At 39.4% G+C, this 19,492-nt stretch overlaps 1 protein-coding gene across 20 annotated transcripts in view; it reads left to right on the top strand.

Moving 5' to 3' along the window:
• The window catches only part of CADPS (calcium dependent secretion activator), a 431,612-nt gene that overhangs the window by 195,972 nt on the left and 216,148 nt on the right, over positions 1-19,492 (top strand). For all 20 annotated transcript variants that reach the window (XM_070492692.1, XM_070492701.1, XM_070492702.1 and 17 more), the window contains exons 5-6: positions 1,739-1,972; positions 6,150-6,271. In XM_070492692.1, the coding sequence (XP_070348793.1) occupies positions 1,739-1,972; positions 6,150-6,271 (356 nt within the window). The remainder of the gene's footprint in view (positions 1-1,738; positions 1,973-6,149; positions 6,272-19,492) is intronic.

Raw genomic sequence — 19,492 nt, forward strand, 5'->3', positions numbered from 1 at the left:
AGGAAAATAAGAGAATCTCAAAAACCCAAAATGCAGGAGGAATAACTAGGCTTTGTGGGGATTCAAAAACCAATAAAAGGCAAAGCTCCTTTTTGTGAATACAGATAGCCTCTTCTCTCCTCTTCTCTTCTCTCCCTCTTTTCCTCCCTCTCTCTGTCTCTATCTCCCTCCTTCCCTCTCTCTATCTCTCTACCTCTTTCTCTTCTTTGTCAAGTTTCTTACTCTGCTTTCACCTGGTCCAATATGGCAACCACCCATGAGCCTAAATGATCTTATTGTTTCAGCTCCACCACTGACTGCAATCTCAATATCTCTCAGTTAAGTTGTTTGAGAGATTAAACTCCAGTTGATTGTTGGCCACTTAATAGAATTAGTTGATTGACTTTAAGTCAGGTGCCCATGTACTAGACATTTTATTTTTTGCTACCCAGAATTGGCAAACCAATTCATGTTCCAAGTGATCGAGGTGGAGTTCTAGCCCCAGCCACATGGAGGGAGAACATAAACCATGCCTAAGCAATTCGGCACAGCATATTATAATTGGCCATAGAAATTCATTCAGGGTATGTACATTAGTCTGACTTTGGGTGAGAATTGTGAAAGAAAAGACTCTCCCTCTTCTGTGGGCATTACAAAAGGATGTTCACTCTTCCTTTAGATAGTGTGATGTGATGTTGTGAAGTGCAGATCTTTAGCAATCTTTTTGTGACATTAAAGGGAGCCAGGCTGAGCATAGAGTAAACCCAGAGAAACCCAAACAAAATTTGGAGGAAAAACTCAGTTGTGGTGATATCATATGTATCCTGATTCCAGCCTTGCCTGAAGCTGGATCTACCCCAGGATATTTTCAAACCAATAAATTCCTTCATTGTTTAAGCCAGTTCAAGTTGAATTTTCCTGTCACTTGCAAAAAAATCAAACTGATTTATTTGACTTGCTCCTCATGTGATCATATACGGAATGGGACTGGGGAGGGCAAATTCATGTTTCAAGTGGGAAATGATTCTTTGAGGTGGTAACTGATCCAAAGTATATTCAAGGCACTTGGTCAACTTAGAGATATGAAGAAACAAAGAGCATGGCCAAAGCATGTTGCCATTATAACTGAAAGCATAGGCAAGGAAGGAAAAGAAGAGAGGTCAGTTCTAACACTGAACTGCTTTATCTTCTTTTCTAAAGAATTTTAATCATGTTTTCATTGCTTTATTAACGTTTTCAATTTTTCTTGAAAACAGTAACTATTCTTTTTAGAAATAGCCATGAGCTATGTTTGAAACATCTCAAATGAGCTCCTTTTGAATTATTCATGTGAGAAAATCTCTATAGAGATCCAGAAATAGGATGTCTTTCTGTCTCCATAACTTAAAGACAACTGACTGCATTTTGCTAAAAAGAAGAACTGCTCCAACTGAAACAAGATTTGAAAAATATCACCCCATTTTTCTTTCCACAAATCAAATTTGCTGGAGAAAACTGGGAAAAAATATAACTATAATAAAACACTTGACTCTTTCTTACTATATGTTTATGTATGTGTTTCTTACCTGTTGGAGAATGTAAATAACTAGAATTCAGGCAGCTGTCTACTCAACTAGACTGAACATTTTTCTAGCACAATGCCACAATTTATGGACAAATTTCAATAGTTATCGTAACTCCGGGCTGCAAGACAAAAACTTTCTATGTAAATTAGGTCTCTGTTTACTCCTCTGCTCATACTTTTCTTTTCCTTTACCAGGAACGCAAATTTCCCAAGTTTGTATCCAAAGAAATGGAAAACATGTACATTGAGGAGCTGAAGTCATCTGTCAACCTACTCATGGCCAACTTGGAGAGCATGCCCGTGTCCAAAGGTGGCGAGTTCAAGCTGCAGAAACTCAAACGCAGCCACAATGCTTCCATCATCGACATGGGTGAGGAGAGCGAGAACCAGCTCTCCAAGTCAGATGTCGTGCTGTCTTTCTCCTTGGAGGTAAAAAGCTCTCAACTCTTGAAAGTTTTCTAGCACAGCAAGCAGGACATGGGTGATTAGATGCATCACAATCAGCTTGTTTTCCTCCTTGCACTCCAGGAGCAGTTATTAAAATAACAGCTTGTTAAGCATAGGTCAGCTAATCAGCAAGTGATTCCCATCTCCAGGAGCCCATACTTTTTTAAGGAAATGCAGTCTTAAGAACCACCTACTAAATTTAATCTTGCATTATTTTCCCTGTCTTCAAGCTGTGCTCAAGGATTTTGTAAAGACCTTATGCAATTTAGAAAGTTTACATTTTGGCAACCTGTATTACAGTGATGAGAGAAACAATCTAGCATCGTTTCATGGTGAGTTGCAAATTTTCTTACCCATCATCTCTCCTGTTGGCTATACGGTAGAGAGCCCCTTCTGGTGGGGAAGACTTTTTTAGTTCAGTCTCTTCTTTGTCAGGTGTTTTGCTCTGCCTTCACCTGGTCCATTATGGCAGCCACCATGAGTCTACATGATCTTACCATTTCAGTCCACCACTTGGTGGGAAGAACACAAAGAAAGAACTCATTTAGGCCAGAATCGTGGCAGAAGGCTCAACACGTCAATAAATTTCTCTGTAACTTCTATTCAAGTGTTTGTTTTTATACATATAATCTAAAGAAGGGTTCTGATCTAGCTACATTAGGATTACCTGGAACGCTGGTTTAGTATGCAGATTCCTGTACCACCCAGACCTATTGACTCAAATCATTAGCGGTAGGGATTAAAATGGTGCAGTCACTTTGGAAAATAGTTTGGTGGTTTGTTAAGAAGTTAAACATAAAACTACCATATGTTGCAGCAACTCCACTCTTAGATATCTACCCAAGAAAAATGAAAACACATGTCCCCACAAAGACTTGCTCACAAATGTTTATAGTAACATTATTCATAATAGCCAAAAATGGAGACAATCTAAATGTCTATCAACTGATGAATGGATAGGCAAAATGTGGTACATCCATATGAGGGACTACTATCCAGCAATGAAGTGGAACAGACCACTGACACATGCTTTGATTTACATGAACCTCAAAAACTTTATGCTTCTTGAAAGAAGCCAGACACAAGAGACCACATATTGTTTGATTCCATTTATTTGAAATGTACAGAAAAGACAAATATCCAGAAACAGAAAGTAGATTAGCATTGCCTAGGGCAGGGGATAGAAATAGACATGAGGAACCTTGCTGGAGGAGATTAAAATATCCTAAAACTAATTTATGATGATGGTCACACAACATAGTAAATTTACTAAAATCACGGCATTGTACACCTGAAATGGGTTAATTACATGATATGTAAAATATGCCTCAATAAAGTTGTCAGAAAAAAAAAGAATCTCTAGGAGCCATGCAGCCCTGGAAGGTGCATTTTAATGAGCTACCCTGGTACTTCTTACACTAAGTTTGAGAACCATTCATAACTTATTAAAGCTCAAAACCCCACAAGGATTTTAAGATGACTCTAGATGTGGGGAGACCAAGAGAATAGATAAAATTTCTGTAAATTTAATTAGAATTTGTAAAGACTAAATTAATTTTCTAGAACATCATTAAGGCTTGCTGTGAATTAACTGCAGGTAATTTATTTTACTGTTCTCAGTTTGGACTGAGATAGACACATTACAGTGTTTTCAACATGTATCTTGCAGTTGGAAGAGGCAGTATTTAACTAAATATAGAGCACTTGGTGTGTGAAAAAATCATCAGTGTAATTTCACAGAAACTTCCTTTCTTTCTTTCTTTTTTAATGCTGCCACCTGAGGTACTGAACGCTTTTTATTAGGTGTCTTTGAATTTGATTATTGCCAATTAGAAGTGGCAATTTATCCCTACTGCCTCATCTTCCTACAGCAAGGGGAAAAAAGTGGTTTATTGATTTTCATGAAGCTTTTAAATCTGTAATTTTCTAATTCTTTATCGGTACTCAATATTATGCAGCTGATTATCTGAAATATAGATGTGGGCGAGTCCCCAGCCATATTCCCATGTGCACATTGATTCAAACAGGCTTTAACTTGTAAGTACAAGTACAGAAAGAAGTGACCTAGGGTTTCCAAGTACTTTTTAATTATAACACTAACTTGCACATCATACTAAACCTGCCAGCAAAAATCATTGTGCCTCTATTTGTGAATGTGTTTGGGAAAACATAGGGGGATGGGCAAGAAGACAGAGAAAGAGGACTGTGTCATTTCATCTAAGCAGACTGGGGTTTGAATTTGCAGGTTGGTACAGACATATTTTATGTAATTATAGAATTGCATTACTGGAAGGGACACCAGGAGCAGTTAACGCTGCAAGAGGACCAAGGTCCAGGATGCCCAGGGGCGTGGCCTTAGGCAGGGATAGTGGTCTGATAAAGAGCAACAGGTGTTTGTAGAATGCCATTATGCCTGCTTTGCCATCACTAATTCAGCAAATCCTCACAACAGTCTTTTGAGGAATTTGCAGATACAGAAATAAAGCTTCAGAGAGGTTAAGAAACTTGCAAATGTTACACAGCTAGTGAAGATGCAGATTCAGGATTTGAACTCAGATCATTTAAATTCCAAAAGTGTGCTCTTTTTCATGTGCCTCCTGTTTCTTTTCATTTGTGTGGTTCTTCTCAGTGTAAAATTTTTCAATTACATAGATCCTCTCATTTAATCCTCACACAACAGCCTCAGAGAGAGAGAGAGGACACATATATCATTGTCCCCACTTTACAGATGAGGAAACCGAGGCAGAGGAGACTTGAAAGAAAAGTCAAGTGACTTCAAGGTCAAGTCATTTGCCCAATGTCATTTGAGTAGTACAACGGTTCTCAAAGCTCCCGGATTACCACCATCAACATCAGCATTACTGAGGAAGTTGTTAGAAATGAAAAGTTTGGGACCCCACCCCAGACCTACTTATCAGGAACTCAGGGTGGAGTCCAGGAGTCCCTGGTTTAACAAGGCCTCCAGATGATTCTGATTCCCACTAGGTTTGAGAACCACTGGGCTATCCAGCAGCAAAACTGTGACTTGTGAATCCAGGCTCAATGCCAGCCCTGTTGTACTTCCTTGAATCAAGCCCATTACAGAAGTTTACATCAGTTTTTGCACACTCACATCCTTCTCCTTGTGGAATGTCATTACTTCTTTTGGAGTACAATTGAGTGATTATTTTTATATACATTGCTCACTGTAGATCGCAATGTAGATCATTTGTTTCAGAATTTTAAATTATATCTCTGCCCTCCCCTCCCCACCCCCTTGATCTTGTAAGTGACAGGGCATACCACTGAATATGAGAACAGCAGGTGATTGAATGGAGTTTAAGTGTACTGGTGGGAAGTGCCAGGTATTGTAAAATACCAGGTCCATCAAGACATAAGCCTTTTCTCTCAGTCTAGAACAGAGTATATGCAGCTGCAGACATGTTTTTGTTTTGACACAACAATGTTGGCCTGCACAAAGTTTGTGTATTTTATTCCTTGCTTTTTGGATTATTGTCAAAATTTCAAAATCAGATTTCTGACTTTGTTTCTGAACCAGATTTCCATTTTCTGGTAGGAAAAAATTAGAGCATCTGGCAACTCTGGACCAGGGAAAGACAAGGCAACAATGGGCTGCAACTGAATAACAACTGCTCCCTTTAGATGGAGCATGTGCTTTCCAGTTTGCCACAGTCCCCACTACTCCCTATTGTATCTCTGACTCTAATGCTGAATGCTACTTGCCCTTTAACTTAGCGCTTGCTTTATCACTTATCTTATTGTAAAGAGAAAAGTGAATTCATGGAACTATGTCTCTGCCAAGTGCTGAATTAAAAGCTGAACTGTTTTTGAAGAAATAGGAGAAAACCTATTTCTTCATGGAAATGAAAAATGACTCCATGTGTCTAAAGCAGAAAAGAGTAGCCCATTACCTGTCTGGCCCCTATGAGCATCTGAATTAGTGAGCCTTGTCTTTCCATCTGGGAGGCAATAAGCTACACTGTGAAGAATTACATCTTCATGCTAGACTGACCCCAGCGTGACTCGGAGAAACCTGATAGAAGCCATCAGACACGTGTTGGCGTTTTTTGTAACTTCTTCTCATGTCTGTATTTTCCTCTGGGTGATGCTGCCCATGGGCTTTAGCAGTAACCTCTACTGTGTGTGATTCTGTTTCTAGGTGGTGATCATGGAAGTCCAAGGCCTCAAATCTTTGGCTCCAAATCGCATTGTATACTGCACCATGGAGGTGGAAGGAGGAGAGAAACTACAGACTGACCAGGCCGAGGCTTCTAAACCAACGTAAGTTGTGTTTCTCCACAGTTGATCTTCCAGAAGGTTGTTCTCTCGGCTCCATTTTGGCGAACTCCAAGTTAAAGGTCTGGTTTCCCCAGAATGTTCTAGGAGACATTTACCTTGTTTATTTTTCAAACAAGATGACTTGACTACATTTTTATTTGGCAGCCATAAAAAGACTTCCTTCAAAGCAGAGAACAGAAGAAAATTAAAGAAACAATCTCCTTTCTGGAAGCTTTATATATTCACATTAGAGAGTCACAACTTCCATCCTTCAATATGGTGTGCAGGAGAGTTTTGTATAAATTTATTATATTTTCTAAATAATATTTGGTTTGCAGTATAAGCAATTTTTTTCAAAATCTTTATGAGCCACAGTTATGAATATATCATCAAAGCAGTATGTTACATTAGACATAATACACTAATTCATTAGGTCAATACATATTTGTCAAATGCTCATTGTGTGTGTACAAGTTACTGTGGCACAGCAGAAAGGAAAATAGTCACTGTTGTAGCCCTACAGAGCTTACAGTTGAGTAGGGGCATCAGAAAAATAATCTCACAGAAACGTAATTACAGATAGTTGTAAATGCTGAGAAGGAAAGAGCACTCTGAGAGGAGATAGTAGGGGGAATTAAGTCAGAGTAGGCCTTCTTTAGGGGTTATAAGACATTTGGACTAATAGTATAAAAGGTGAACAAGGGGCATAGGAGTGGAAAGAGCGTTCCAGACAGAGTCAGCTTGTGCAAAGGCCCTGTAGCAAAGAGAAATTGAAAGAATGCCAGTGGGGCTGCAGTTCAGAGACCAAGATATGCCATCAGTTGCCAGTGAGGCAGGAAGAGGCCACACCGTGAAAGGCCTTGCTAGGCCATGGAGAAGAAAGCATGGGGACACATGGTTAGATGTGTGATTTGAAAAGATCCCTCTGGCTGCAGTGGAGGGGGCAGAGTTGATGCAGGATAGCAGTTAGGATTCTATTGCAGTGTTTCCCAGGAGTGATGATGATTAGTTCATTTAGGTCAATAGACTCTCAGGCCTCAAAGATCCTTGAAAGATCACTGCTGTCTTCCCTCCCTACCCACTGCCTCTCTCTCTTCCTTTTCTATCTCAATTAAGCCAGCCTAGACTAATGAGCATCTTTTTTTATTAGTGTCAATGCATAAGAAAGTCATAAAGAGAATAACTCCTAACAGCAGCTCACTGCCTCTCCTCCCCTAGAGCATTATGAGCTGTTTGGCAGAACATTAATAACTTACCAGGATGTTCAAACAAAGCAGTTCAAAGAAAGCACTGAATGTTTCCTGGACGAGAGAAAATCTGAGGGCATTGTATGCCTTCAAGTGGTTCTTTGTATGAATAGGCAAAGGCCTCAGATGCTCAGAAGCTGGATGAAATTAATGAGTGTATGCAGGAGGAAATGGAAACCAGCGCAACTGGTCACACACCATCCTTCCTCCCTTTGTTTAAACTTAGTTTCAAACTGAAAATGAATGCCATTGATGAAGTCTCAATCTTTCCCCCCACTGGCACCATGGCCTGATCATTATCAATGCTATTATGTTATGGTGGATTACTTATATGTGCTTTTTATTTTTCATTATTGCTATTATTTTTTTAAAGTTTTGCCGTAAGCTAATATCTGTTGCCAGTCATTTTTTTTCTTCTCCCCAAAGCCCCCCAGTACATAGTTGTATATTCTAGTTGTAGGTCCTTCTAGTTCTGGTATGTGGGATGCTCCCTCAGCATGGCTTGATGAGTGGTGCTAGGTCCACACCCAGGATCTGAACCAGTGAAACCCTGGGCCACCTGAGCAAAGTGGGTGAACTTAACCACTCAGCCACGGGGCAGGCACCTATATGTGCTTTTTAAAAATGTGTCACGTAGGTCATGTATTTGGTGTTTCTGCCAACCTTTTTTTTTGGTGAGGATGATTGGCCCTGAGCTAACTTCTTTTTTCCTCTTCCTCTTTTTTTTGAATTTTCCTCTTTTTTTTTTTTTTTTGCTTGAGGAAGATTGTCCCCGAGCTAACATCTGTGCCAGGCTTCCTCTATTTTGTTTGTGGGATGCTACCACAGCATGGCTTGATGAGTGGTGTGTAGGGCCACACCCGGGATCTGAACCCATGAACCCCCGGGCCACTGAAGAGGAACACATGAACTTAACTACTACATCACTGGGCCAGCCCCTCTGCCCACGTTTTAAGATATTGGGCCCGATATAGTATCACAAGTTGGAGAAGGAGGAAGAAAGCTCTGATTACTCTAACAGGCTGTTGTTTCATATGGGCTATTTTAACTCAAAACATAATTCATATTTTATTGGATTTAAAGGTGTCAGTTGCCAGGGTAAGTGATGAACTGATTCCCATGCACTCATGAATGTTTAAAGTAGGGTTTCAGATTACAAATAAATATGAAATGCTTGGGTCTACCTATTGGAAATACTCATATTTCACATATATATTTGCTCCTCTCCATACATGTGCATGATTATGTTCCTATAAATAAACATCACACACTGAAACATTTTGCTTTTCTAGCCAGAAGTATAATTTTTTTATTCCTCTTCAAGTGGGTATTACCAAAACCCCACAGAAGGTTTGTTTCTTTCTTTTTTAATACAGTAAGAATGCAAGTTTCATGACGAGGGTCAAGTCAAATCAGCTGGTAGCGGCTACATAGAGTGCTGTGTTGGGAAGGATTCTGAGGCCAAATCTTCATTAAGAGGGAAATAGTGCCATGATCAACTTGTAATGTCTGCCATGGGAGAGGAATGGGTACAAGTGCCATTATTTGCCATTTCTATAGTATCCCAAAGAGATATATCCAGAGTTGGAAATCTACCAATGATCATATTTCTGTCTCTTTCTTTATCCTTTCTATATAAATTTTCTTAACAACCTCTACTCATCATCCTTCTAAATCTATGATTCTTTTCCCAATTCTCTTCTTTACATCTTTCTTTGTCATAGTTCTGGTAGTTTTCCTCTGCTTCCAATTTTATCTGGTAGGATGAATGAGCCTGTTGATGCAGGTCCATTTTCTTCCTCTCTTCCTAGTTTGGACTTACTCGGAATCCTCTCCATCATTTTCTTTTCTTTGAAGCTTATATTTCTTCTCCTTTCCTCTCCTCTTCTACTTACAATTTCGCCCATTGCTAATCTCCAGCTGTCATCTTTGCTTGATTTTGATTATCCCAAAAAGTGTCCTTTTTGGGGTTATCTTTCATCTGTCCTGATAACTCCACTTCGTCGTCTGAAAAGATTGGCCATTTTTCTGCCCTGTTCACCTTCTGAATCTTGTCTTTGACTAATCTTACAGCCAGCTGATGCCCATACTTTATTATATATTCTAAAACCAAAATTCCACTCATGATTATTTTATTTATTATTCATAAATTCTATTGTTGCTGCTACCAAGCATTTCACCCAGTAACTGGAACACTAACATTTTATCCTATCTTGTGTCTACAGGGAATTTAGCTTTTGTCTCTCTTTTTTTTTTGCAAGTACAGTCACAAATTCAGGAGTACATTACATAACCCTGTTTGTCGAAGAGTGTGTTTTCAGAACTTTAATGTGTGGAATACTCTAAGAAAAAGAAAGACAGGGAGAGTGGTACCATGGTCAAGTAAGCTTGGGAAATGGAAGACATTGCACCTCTTTCCAAGTTATTCACAGTATACATTGGCATTTTAAAGGCTTTGATGATTTCTGACAGTAATAAACCTGTTAAGCTTTGTTTATCCATGAGTTTCCTAAAGTTATTTCAACTAACACTTATTAGCGTTCACTGGAAATGCTGATCTACATTATCCAAATCTAGTAATGGAGGTTCCAAGCTCTCCCTCACCTCCTTCATCAATTCCATCACTTGCTTACAACCAGGGTCTTTCCCAGCATGGTACATAATATGGATCAGGTGCGTAATATAGGAATGCCATGTTCATGAGTTAAATATACTTTGTGGTTGGGAAAAGTTGTGTGTGTGTGTGTGAGAGAGAGAGTGTGTGTAGCCCCCACTCATCCTTTATTTTATCAATCTCTTTGGTACCCATTGGTTATTTTCAAGCAGACTATATATCCTTTCAATTCTACTGTCCTCCTCTCCTGGGTTTTTAAGGTGGAAAGCCAGAAGAACATGTGATCAAAAGTTTTCAAGATATATATTTATTAAAAAAATATTACTCTCATTTGCAGCACATTGTTTCTGCCTCTGGTGGAAAACCAATGGGGATGCTGAGGCAGAAGTTACCAAAATCGTGTTTTTAGGCGAGCAATCTCAGACAGGCATGGGAATGAAGAAGGGAAATACTTTGTGGATTCAAGAACCCAGATATATTTTTCCACCTCCTTTGAAATAGAGCAGAAGATTTTTCTTGCCCTGAGGCAGTGATTTTCAAAGGATGGCACTCTTACTTCTGCTGATAACAGAGATCATGTTCGATGTTACCAAGACATAACATCGAATAACATCAAATCATGTAATAAGGAAGTTATTTCTTTTCCATTCATTTTCAGTTCTTCTGATCAAGTCAAGGAGAATGTTTTGATTTGGTTCTAGTAAATTTGCAACACTTCCACAGGCCTCAGTCTCAGAGCCTGCACTTAGAATTTAATAGCATTGTTTAGATCTCATTTAACCAAAAATGTTTTCTGTGTACTGGCCTTTGGAATGGTTTAAAAGAAAGCAGAATATCTTTCCTGAATGGTTCCTTTGAAATTTAGATGTAAGTGAATGATATGTAGGGTGGCACTTGTGTTCCCTCGACAAGTGTACATGGAATGTTCTACGTGGGTCCAACCAGAGCTTGGGCTACAGCCGTGAATAACGTGGATCAAGGCTTGGCCTCATGGAGTGTATGTTTTAGTAAAGCACATAGGCCAAGAATAAATGAACAAATAAATATATAAGATAATAGCATGTTGTACTTCGTGTCACCTTCCATTCATGGCTGGTGGTGCTGCCTTGTCTTTTATAGCAGTGACATAAGTCTTCCTTTATTAAAGAAATATATTAACATTTAAAAAGTGAATTAATTTAAATAAAATATATTAAGTAAATAATAGCACAGGTGGTACCTAGATATGATAAAAAATAATCATGAAAGTATCTTGTGTTGGTATGTGGAAATGGCAAAGATTGGGAAGATGGTATGCAAATTACTTTTATTTGGGAAAATTGATGTAAGGAAACCTCACATATTCCCTGAGCAGAAGATAGATTCCAAAATGAGTGGCTTTCTCGGTGGATTCGTACAATGTAAATTACCCTCTAAAGAAAGCATCCCCTGAGGTTTAAATACTGGAGAAATTTAAATAATTTTGCTGAAAAGAAAGGCAGCTTGAGTTAGCAGCCCAGTACTGTGCTAACTAATCTGAAATTCTATTCTTCTGAATTGAAACCAAGGACGCCACTTAACATTTGATTATTTCACAAGTTTATTATTCCCTGACAAGCCATGGGCTTCATGACATATGGATTTCATTATTGTCAGGAATTAGAAAACACAATCAAACTGTTTCCTGCCACTTTCCAAGGGAATAAGAAAATAAAATGCTCTAACTGGTACATCTGGCCGTAGCCCTAGCATTTTTCAATGGCACCTTATCTGATGAGACCACATTAAAGCAAAAACACAAAAACAAAACACGGTGACTTTCCATAACATTTTTCTTCTGTGGAATAATTATTTGTCCTAATGGTACAACTCAGAATGCACCAGGCTTATTATGCCCAAATTATTCATAGAAATGGAGTGGTGTTAAATCACCCCCACATTAAGTCAGTTACCAAGTCAGAAAAGGAAGTTGTGTCCTCCAATTCCTTGCCTCATGTATCATCTTCTTAATGGTACTTCCTTTCTCAATTTAACTAAGGATGTTTTCTGCGTACTGGCCCCTGGAATGGTTTCAGTGGAAATAGAACATCTTTCCTGAATGCCTCCTTTAAAATTTAGACGTAAGTGAATGATAGGAAGGGTGGGCACTTGCGTTCCCTCAATAAGTGTACGTGGAATGTTCTACTTGGGTCCAACTAGTGCTGGGGCTACAGCCATGACTAACATGGATCAAGCCTTGGCCTCATGGAGCATACATTCTAGTAAAGGATATAGGCAATAAACAAATTAACAAATAAACATATATGATAAATTATATTTTGATTCTGAAAGAAATAAACAGCCTGCTGTAGTAAAAAGTAATGGGGATATAGGGTACTCTAGTGGCCACGGATGCTCAGAGTAGGTAATGTGTGAGTTGATACCTGAAGGATGAGAAGGAACCAGCCATTAGAAGAGCCAGGGAAAGCATTCCAGGCACAGGGAACAGCAAGTGCAAAGGCTTTAAGGTAGGAAGGGGTTTGATGTGTTCTGGAATCAGAAAGGAAAGAAATGTGACTAGAGATTAGACAGTAGCGGGGAGCATGCTACAAGAAGAGTTTAAAGGGCAAGCTAGGACTAGACAACTCAGGACCTTTTGACCACATAAAGGGTTTGAACTTCATTCCAAGAACATGGAGAAGACATTGGAGAATTTTTAAGCCAGGAGAATGTATGATCGAATTTCCATCTTGAAACCTGAAGCATCTTTAAGGACCAGAGTAAACTTTGAATGACAGGTATGTTGGTCAATAAATACTTATGGAGCACATGCTATTTGCCAGGCATTAGTGTTAGAGTGGGGAATAGTGTTAGAGTGGGGTTCCCAAAGGAGAGAGGAATAGAAAAAGACAGCAGTCCTCCCTGAGTCCTCACCCAGAGTCACAGCACACCAAACCATCCCACCCTCTACGGCCTGGGTCTCTGCAAGCCCATCCTTCCAGCTGCTTTCTGGATCAGAGCCTTTGTTCAAGAGAAGCTAGCAGGCTGCCGAGATTATAGTACTTTCTGTGTGTTCCGAAGTGTCTTATTTGTTTTATAGCAAAACCCCCTTGCTGTGATGTAGAGCTCACCTCACTGCAGGGATGCAGATGAATGTGGGGCCTCCAGGGAAGACAGATGCTCTTCTTGGCATGATGCCAGTTGTCAGGGTGTTTGGAAACTTCTGGGGCTCTGGTGCTTAAGCTCTGGAGACCTTCAAATTTCCCTGGGTTCCTTGGTAAGGACTTAAAAGCTTTCGCCCTCCCCCAGAGCTTCTGGGTTGGAGGGTTTGGGGTGGAGCAGCCATTTCAATGGCGTTTAATAGCCAGAACCTGCTTGGAAACGTTTGGTGATTATATGAAAAATAAAGGTTCAGCATAGGCATAAGAGCAAAATCTTTAGGGGGCAGGCAATTCCTAGTTTGCATCCCAATTGCTCCACTGACATTGTTACATTGAGTGAGTTATTAAATCCTTCTGAACCTCAGTTTCTTCATCTATAAAATGAGCTGCTGATGCTTATGTCATAGGCTTGTGGATGAGGATTCAAATTTAATAACATATGCAAAGCACTTGGCACAAACATAAGAGCTGTTATTCTGATCGTTGTAATTATTGTTCCCATCCGTGGAGTCAAGATGAAAAGCAAAACAAGTGGCACAAACCAGGAAAGTCAGGTGGTGTGAACTGAAGAAGCTTAAGATACTTTCTCTCTCAATTAGATGCCTTTTTTAAGTTTCCCTTGGAACGTGTTCCCCCTATGTAGATTCCTTATTTGTACTCAGAAAAATCTGTATATCAGGCTAGTTTTCTTATACTGCCTTACATGTAACAGATGGTCAGTAAATCTTGATTGACTCAGAGCTGAGCCTTGATGACCAACAGTGAAGGGTTCTGAGAAAAGCTAAGAAGGAGGTGCATGTGATGGGCTTGAAAGCCTCTTTAGAATACTGATGAACGTGCTGATAACTATGGGGGAGAGTTCTCCACTCAGATAAATGCTCCACATCCAAAAGAACAGAAAAAGTCTGAAAAATAAAGTAAATCCATGTGTGAGCTCAACTTCATACCAAACCACTGTCACTTTTGAAATAATGAACAAAACACACACACAGACAAAAGAATCGGTAAGTGCATTACAAGTTAAACTAAATCTATGTAAATTTAGGGGTATCTTGAAGTTTAGCAAATAGGCTGTTCCACAATCTAATTAAGGCAGGGTTTTGTAGTTTCAATATTTTTTCTTTGTAGATTTACTAGAGAGATGGAAGGAATAAAAAGGGAGCTCTTTTCTACCATTACTTTACACATTGAATAGTAGAATAGAGTTGTAATATGAGTATTTGAGGACTATTAGGAAAGAGGAATTGGAGGCAGGAATCTTAGCGTCTGACCTCCCAGTTCTGCCCTCCATGTGTTGTCACCTTGTTTTTCCCCTCTACTGCGTCAAATCATGCGAACTATTTCTATTCCAAGAACGTAACTAAGTGATTTTCTGTTGAGTCAAATGTATCAGGACTTGAGACCTAGAAACCGCTTCTCTCTCTTTCTCAATTTCCTACTTTAGAGAGACCCCAAACAAAACAGATCTCAAAACCAGCCTGGTCTCTGGAAATGGCAGCCCCTGGAAGAACTCATGGTGCTCCCTTGGTCATTTGTGATCTGAATTCATCCCATAGGCCTGCTACCCGCTGATCCCACAAAAACTTATAAATCAGGGAGAGAATCAGATCGCAGAGAAAGGAGCTTAAAATGCTGTTCACTGTACCCCTTCATTCACTCAGTCAGCCCTTCCTTCCTTTGTCTCATTTATATGAGTGGCTAAACGCTGTGCCAGGTGCTGGGAATAGAGCAGTGAACAAAAGAAGGAAAAAGTCTGCCACTATGGTACCACAACCTAATGGGGCAGACAAACAATAGGAGAGCATTTTGAATCCTTGGCTATAGATGCATCCAAGTTTGGCTTTGGCAGTACGATTCAGTCATATCTATTATGTAGCTTTACTTCAACCTTGCCTTTGGAAGGCCTAATAGTCAAGTGTTATTTCAAAGTCATTTCTAGTGTCTGCACTTGAGTGTGCTCAGTGATCATATAATCACATAAATAACCATCATAGCCAATCAGTGTGATAATGTCTGTAATACAAGCAAGGTGTATCATTCTGCTTTATTGTTAATAACTGAATATTCATTTTGAAATATAAGTGAGTAATCCAAATGCATATTAGAGGCAAAATCTTTATATGTGCTTTATAAGCTGAAATTCTATCAGTCAGTTAAACTACAAATATACACATAGGTTTGTCAACACATGTAACATTGACAATTATAAAACTGCTTATTTTGTAAGAAAAATGATTAAGATTTTCAAATAAATAAGTAGATGAATATTAAAAGAATGTGTTAACTTGATATCTTTAGGATGTACATTATCTCCTTTCTGAGTCAAGAAATCATATATAAAATTTAAAGAGCAGTACAAGGCAGAAAAGTAGAGAATAGGCTATATCATAATTCTAATCTTTGTAGACTCATTTGGTGTACTAGTGTTCATCACATTAAGCAAAATAAGATAAAGCTTACCTTAATGCATTCCTATCTGGAAAGGAGGAAAGCTTAATAACTTGCCGTCACTGTTAACAGTTCCCACACTGGCAGAGCTGGCCCAAAAATATTTCACTCTTCCATCAACTTCAAGGTAAGGTAAACATCTATTTGGTGTCCATCCTAAATGTGCCATATAGAGGAGTTGATGGGAACTTTCTAACTGTTAGTGCTAAGAAACTATTATTCCTACACTACAATAACAGAAGTTTACATTTTGACTATTAAAATTATAATAAGTAAATTGTTAATAATTTAATTTAATTCTTGTATTCCCAAAAGCTCATTCTTGATGTCAATACTCACTTTTGGCCAAATATTTATTTGTAACCCTCAGTTCATTTAGAGATCAGCCAAAACGTAGATTCAGAGCACCTCCAGCTCTGCTGTGAAGCAAAGATGCAGGGCGATTCGGTGGAGAGGAACCAAGCTGGAGAGAGGAAGCTGTTCTAATTAGGTTAGTCGGAAAGCGTCCCCAAGAAGTGACAATTGACATTAAACCTAAACAAGAAGGAGCTGATCACACACAGAGTGTGCTGGGCAGAGAGGATAGAGAATTCAGAGGCCCTGTGGTGAGAGGGAGTTACCCTGGCACGTTGGAGGGACAGATAAAAGGCCTGAGGGCTGGAGCAGAGTGCAGGGGAGGGCGGTGGAGGTGAGTTGGCGAGGCTGGCCAAAGCCAGATCCCATAGGTCTGGAGGCCAAGATGACAAGTTTGGACTTTAAGCTTGAAAGTAATGACAGTATTTACATAGTTAAGAGATCCCCTGGCTGCTGCATGGAGAATGATTACGTGGGCATGGGCAGTAGTGAAAGCAGGGACACAATTGGGAGGTTGTGGCAGTCCTGTGAGAAATGATGGTGGCCGGTGGTGGCAGAGGAACAGGAGTGAAAGGGACAGGTTTAAGATACATTGGGACCTAGAGCCAAGACTCTCCTTCTTGTTTCCATTTTCTACACTTTTCCAAAGAGCATTCTAGCCCTGGACAACTCTTGGCTCTTTTCTCATGGGATTGCAATTGTTTTATTACCTCCAAAGCCTGCTTTGCACGGACCACTTGCCCATTTGTAATCTGTAGTTCCTGTGTCTCGGTGAATGACCTTGAGTGACTTGAAGCCAGCCCCACATCTCTTATAACCTTGTGGGTTATGGATGTACAGCTGGGAACTGGGACACTCGGTTCTCTAGCTGGGTATTTTATTCTTTGCAAGGATTACTCTAAGCTGTACCAAATTTGTTCTTTCTCCACGTTAGCAAAGATGTGTCTTTTACAGAATGTTACATGCTGACGTTAGGGTGACATTGACACCAAACCAAAAAAGAAAATTAACACATTCACTTCCCCCTCAAGGTTTCATTTCCTGCTTGGTTTAAAAGTTGGATTGCACTGTGCTTGTGGTAATGCTTGCTGCTGGTAGGGAGGTATTAATGTGAAAGGATTTCAAGAAATAACCTACAGCGGATCCAATCTCACCGAGCGAGTAAGCGGTTCTCTGTAGATAATGTGAGTGTTGGGTACTTGAAGTCTTTCATGAGTTTGACGTTTAATTGCATTTAAGTAAATCAGGCTTGACTCCAACTTCACAGTGGAATCTTAGACCCAGGATTCTCCTAACAGATGCAGCTGCTGAAAACTCTGGGCAGGAAATACATATTTTGTACATATACTTCAAATAATATGTTTTTAGTGTCTATTTTATACAAGGCACTGTGCTTGGCTTAGTTCTTAAAATTAGATTTGATGTTTTCTGATCAAAAAATTAATATGGCTGTTGCCAAAAATTGAAGAAAAGTGTAAGGAAAAAGTAAATATTTCTCATGATCCCAATACCAGGCGATGATCGTAAATGTTTTGGTGTTGTTTTCCATTTTGCTCTTGTGTATTTATGAGTGTGTGTACAGACACACCCTCAGATATATGCACCTGACAGACAACCTTGTATGGAAATCTTTATACTCATCTATGTTTGCTTCTTTTGGAGACATTCCTAGAAATGGTGTTATTAATTCACAGCTAGTTATGACCCCTTATTGGTGATTAGAGTGACCAACTCATCCCGGTTTGCCCAGGACTTTCTAATCTGAACACTAAAAGTCCTGTGTCCTGGGGCAAATTGGAACAGTTGGTCTTCCTATTTGAGTGAACACTTGTATTCAACCTCTGTCATCCTGTATGCTGGGGGAAACTGTATGGGTGATAGTCACTTGCTAAATTTATTTGTTGGGATCCCTCTGTCTCTCCAGCTTCCACAATCAGGATGTCCTCTTTGTCTCTGGCAACCTCAGAGTATTCACTGCAGCTTTTAAACTTGAACCTGGAATTAAGATGCGGTTCAGCTGTTTGTATACAAACAGCAGGCAAGTCATTGTGCTCAAATGAAGGTCATCCTCCGGCCTCACTGAGCAATCTCAATTTGCCCCATTTGTCTGGATACATAAAAAGCTTCAGATTTAGAATTATTATATAAACACAGAGTGATACTTTCTGTAACTAAGCAAGCAGATTACATTGTGGTGTTTGTACATTGAGAACAATTAACGTCTTAGTTATATTTGTGCAGGATCTTGGATGGTTAAAGCATCAGGAAAAAACAAAGTCATGGATTAAAATAGAGAGAGAGAGACAATGCACTGAAACAGACACAACTCATTGCAGGAATTTTCCAGGTCTTTTGCAATAATTGCTAACAATTAAGTTAAAAAGTTAAATTAAGTTTAAAAAGACTTAATTGTTCAATTTTTTTGTTAGCTCTTTCCCATTTGTTTTGTTGTTTTTTTGTGTGAGGAAGATTGGCCCTGAGTTAACATCGGTGGCAACCTTCCTCTACTTTATTTATGGGACACCGCCACAGCATGGCTCAATGAGTGGTGTGTAGGTGAGCCTGGGATCTGAACCCACAAACACCAGGCCGCTGAAGTGGAGCACGCAAACCCAACCACTACGCCACTGGGCCAGCCCCTTTCCCAATTTTTTTTTAACCTACCAGGGACCAGGACACCAAATCCATATTGTAGGTGTTAAGTTTAAGGGAAAATGGGTCTGATAAGCAAGGCTTAGGACCAAGGTTAACACCACCAGCTTTACTTAAAGTAACCTCAGATCAGCTACCAAATTCACTACCTAACACCTAAACTTTTCTAGGGTCTAGGAAAAAGTATTATAGAGAGAAAAAATGGACGTATAAATATAAAAACAAGTATAAATATAAATATAATTTGGAGAAATACATATGTATGTATATAGTCATGTGCCACCTGATAACGTTTCGGTCAACGATGGATCACATATAGACGGTAGTCCCATAAGATTAGTACCATATCGCCTAGTGTGTAGTAGCCTATACCAGCTAGGTTTGTGTAAGTACACTCTATGATGTTCACACAATGACAAAATCACCTAATGATGCATTTCTCAGAACACATCCCTGTCATTACGAGATGCATGACTGTATATGAAAGGATTCTCTCTTCCTTTTGGCTTTATTGTATCTTTTTAATAAGTAAACTAAGAAAAAGTCTTGACCCCATAATGAAATGGAAAATACTCAGACACGTAAGAAATAAGATGAGAAACCTACATAACCTTGAGGACACTCTAAATAGAGAGGCAGTTAATAGGGCTTAATTCTAAAGCTAGGTTGCCAGGGTGACTAAAACCACAAGTCTCTTGAAACTGACATCAAACACCTTGTTAAAAGTGAGGGTAAATCACACAAAACTCCAAACCAGCAGTATCTGCACTGATTTTTCAGACCCAAAGTG

The sequence above is a fragment of the Equus asinus genome, chromosome 21 (genome assembly GCF_041296235.1).
Source record: "Equus asinus isolate D_3611 breed Donkey chromosome 21, EquAss-T2T_v2, whole genome shotgun sequence".
Classification (NCBI taxonomy): domain Eukaryota; kingdom Metazoa; phylum Chordata; class Mammalia; order Perissodactyla; family Equidae; genus Equus; species Equus asinus.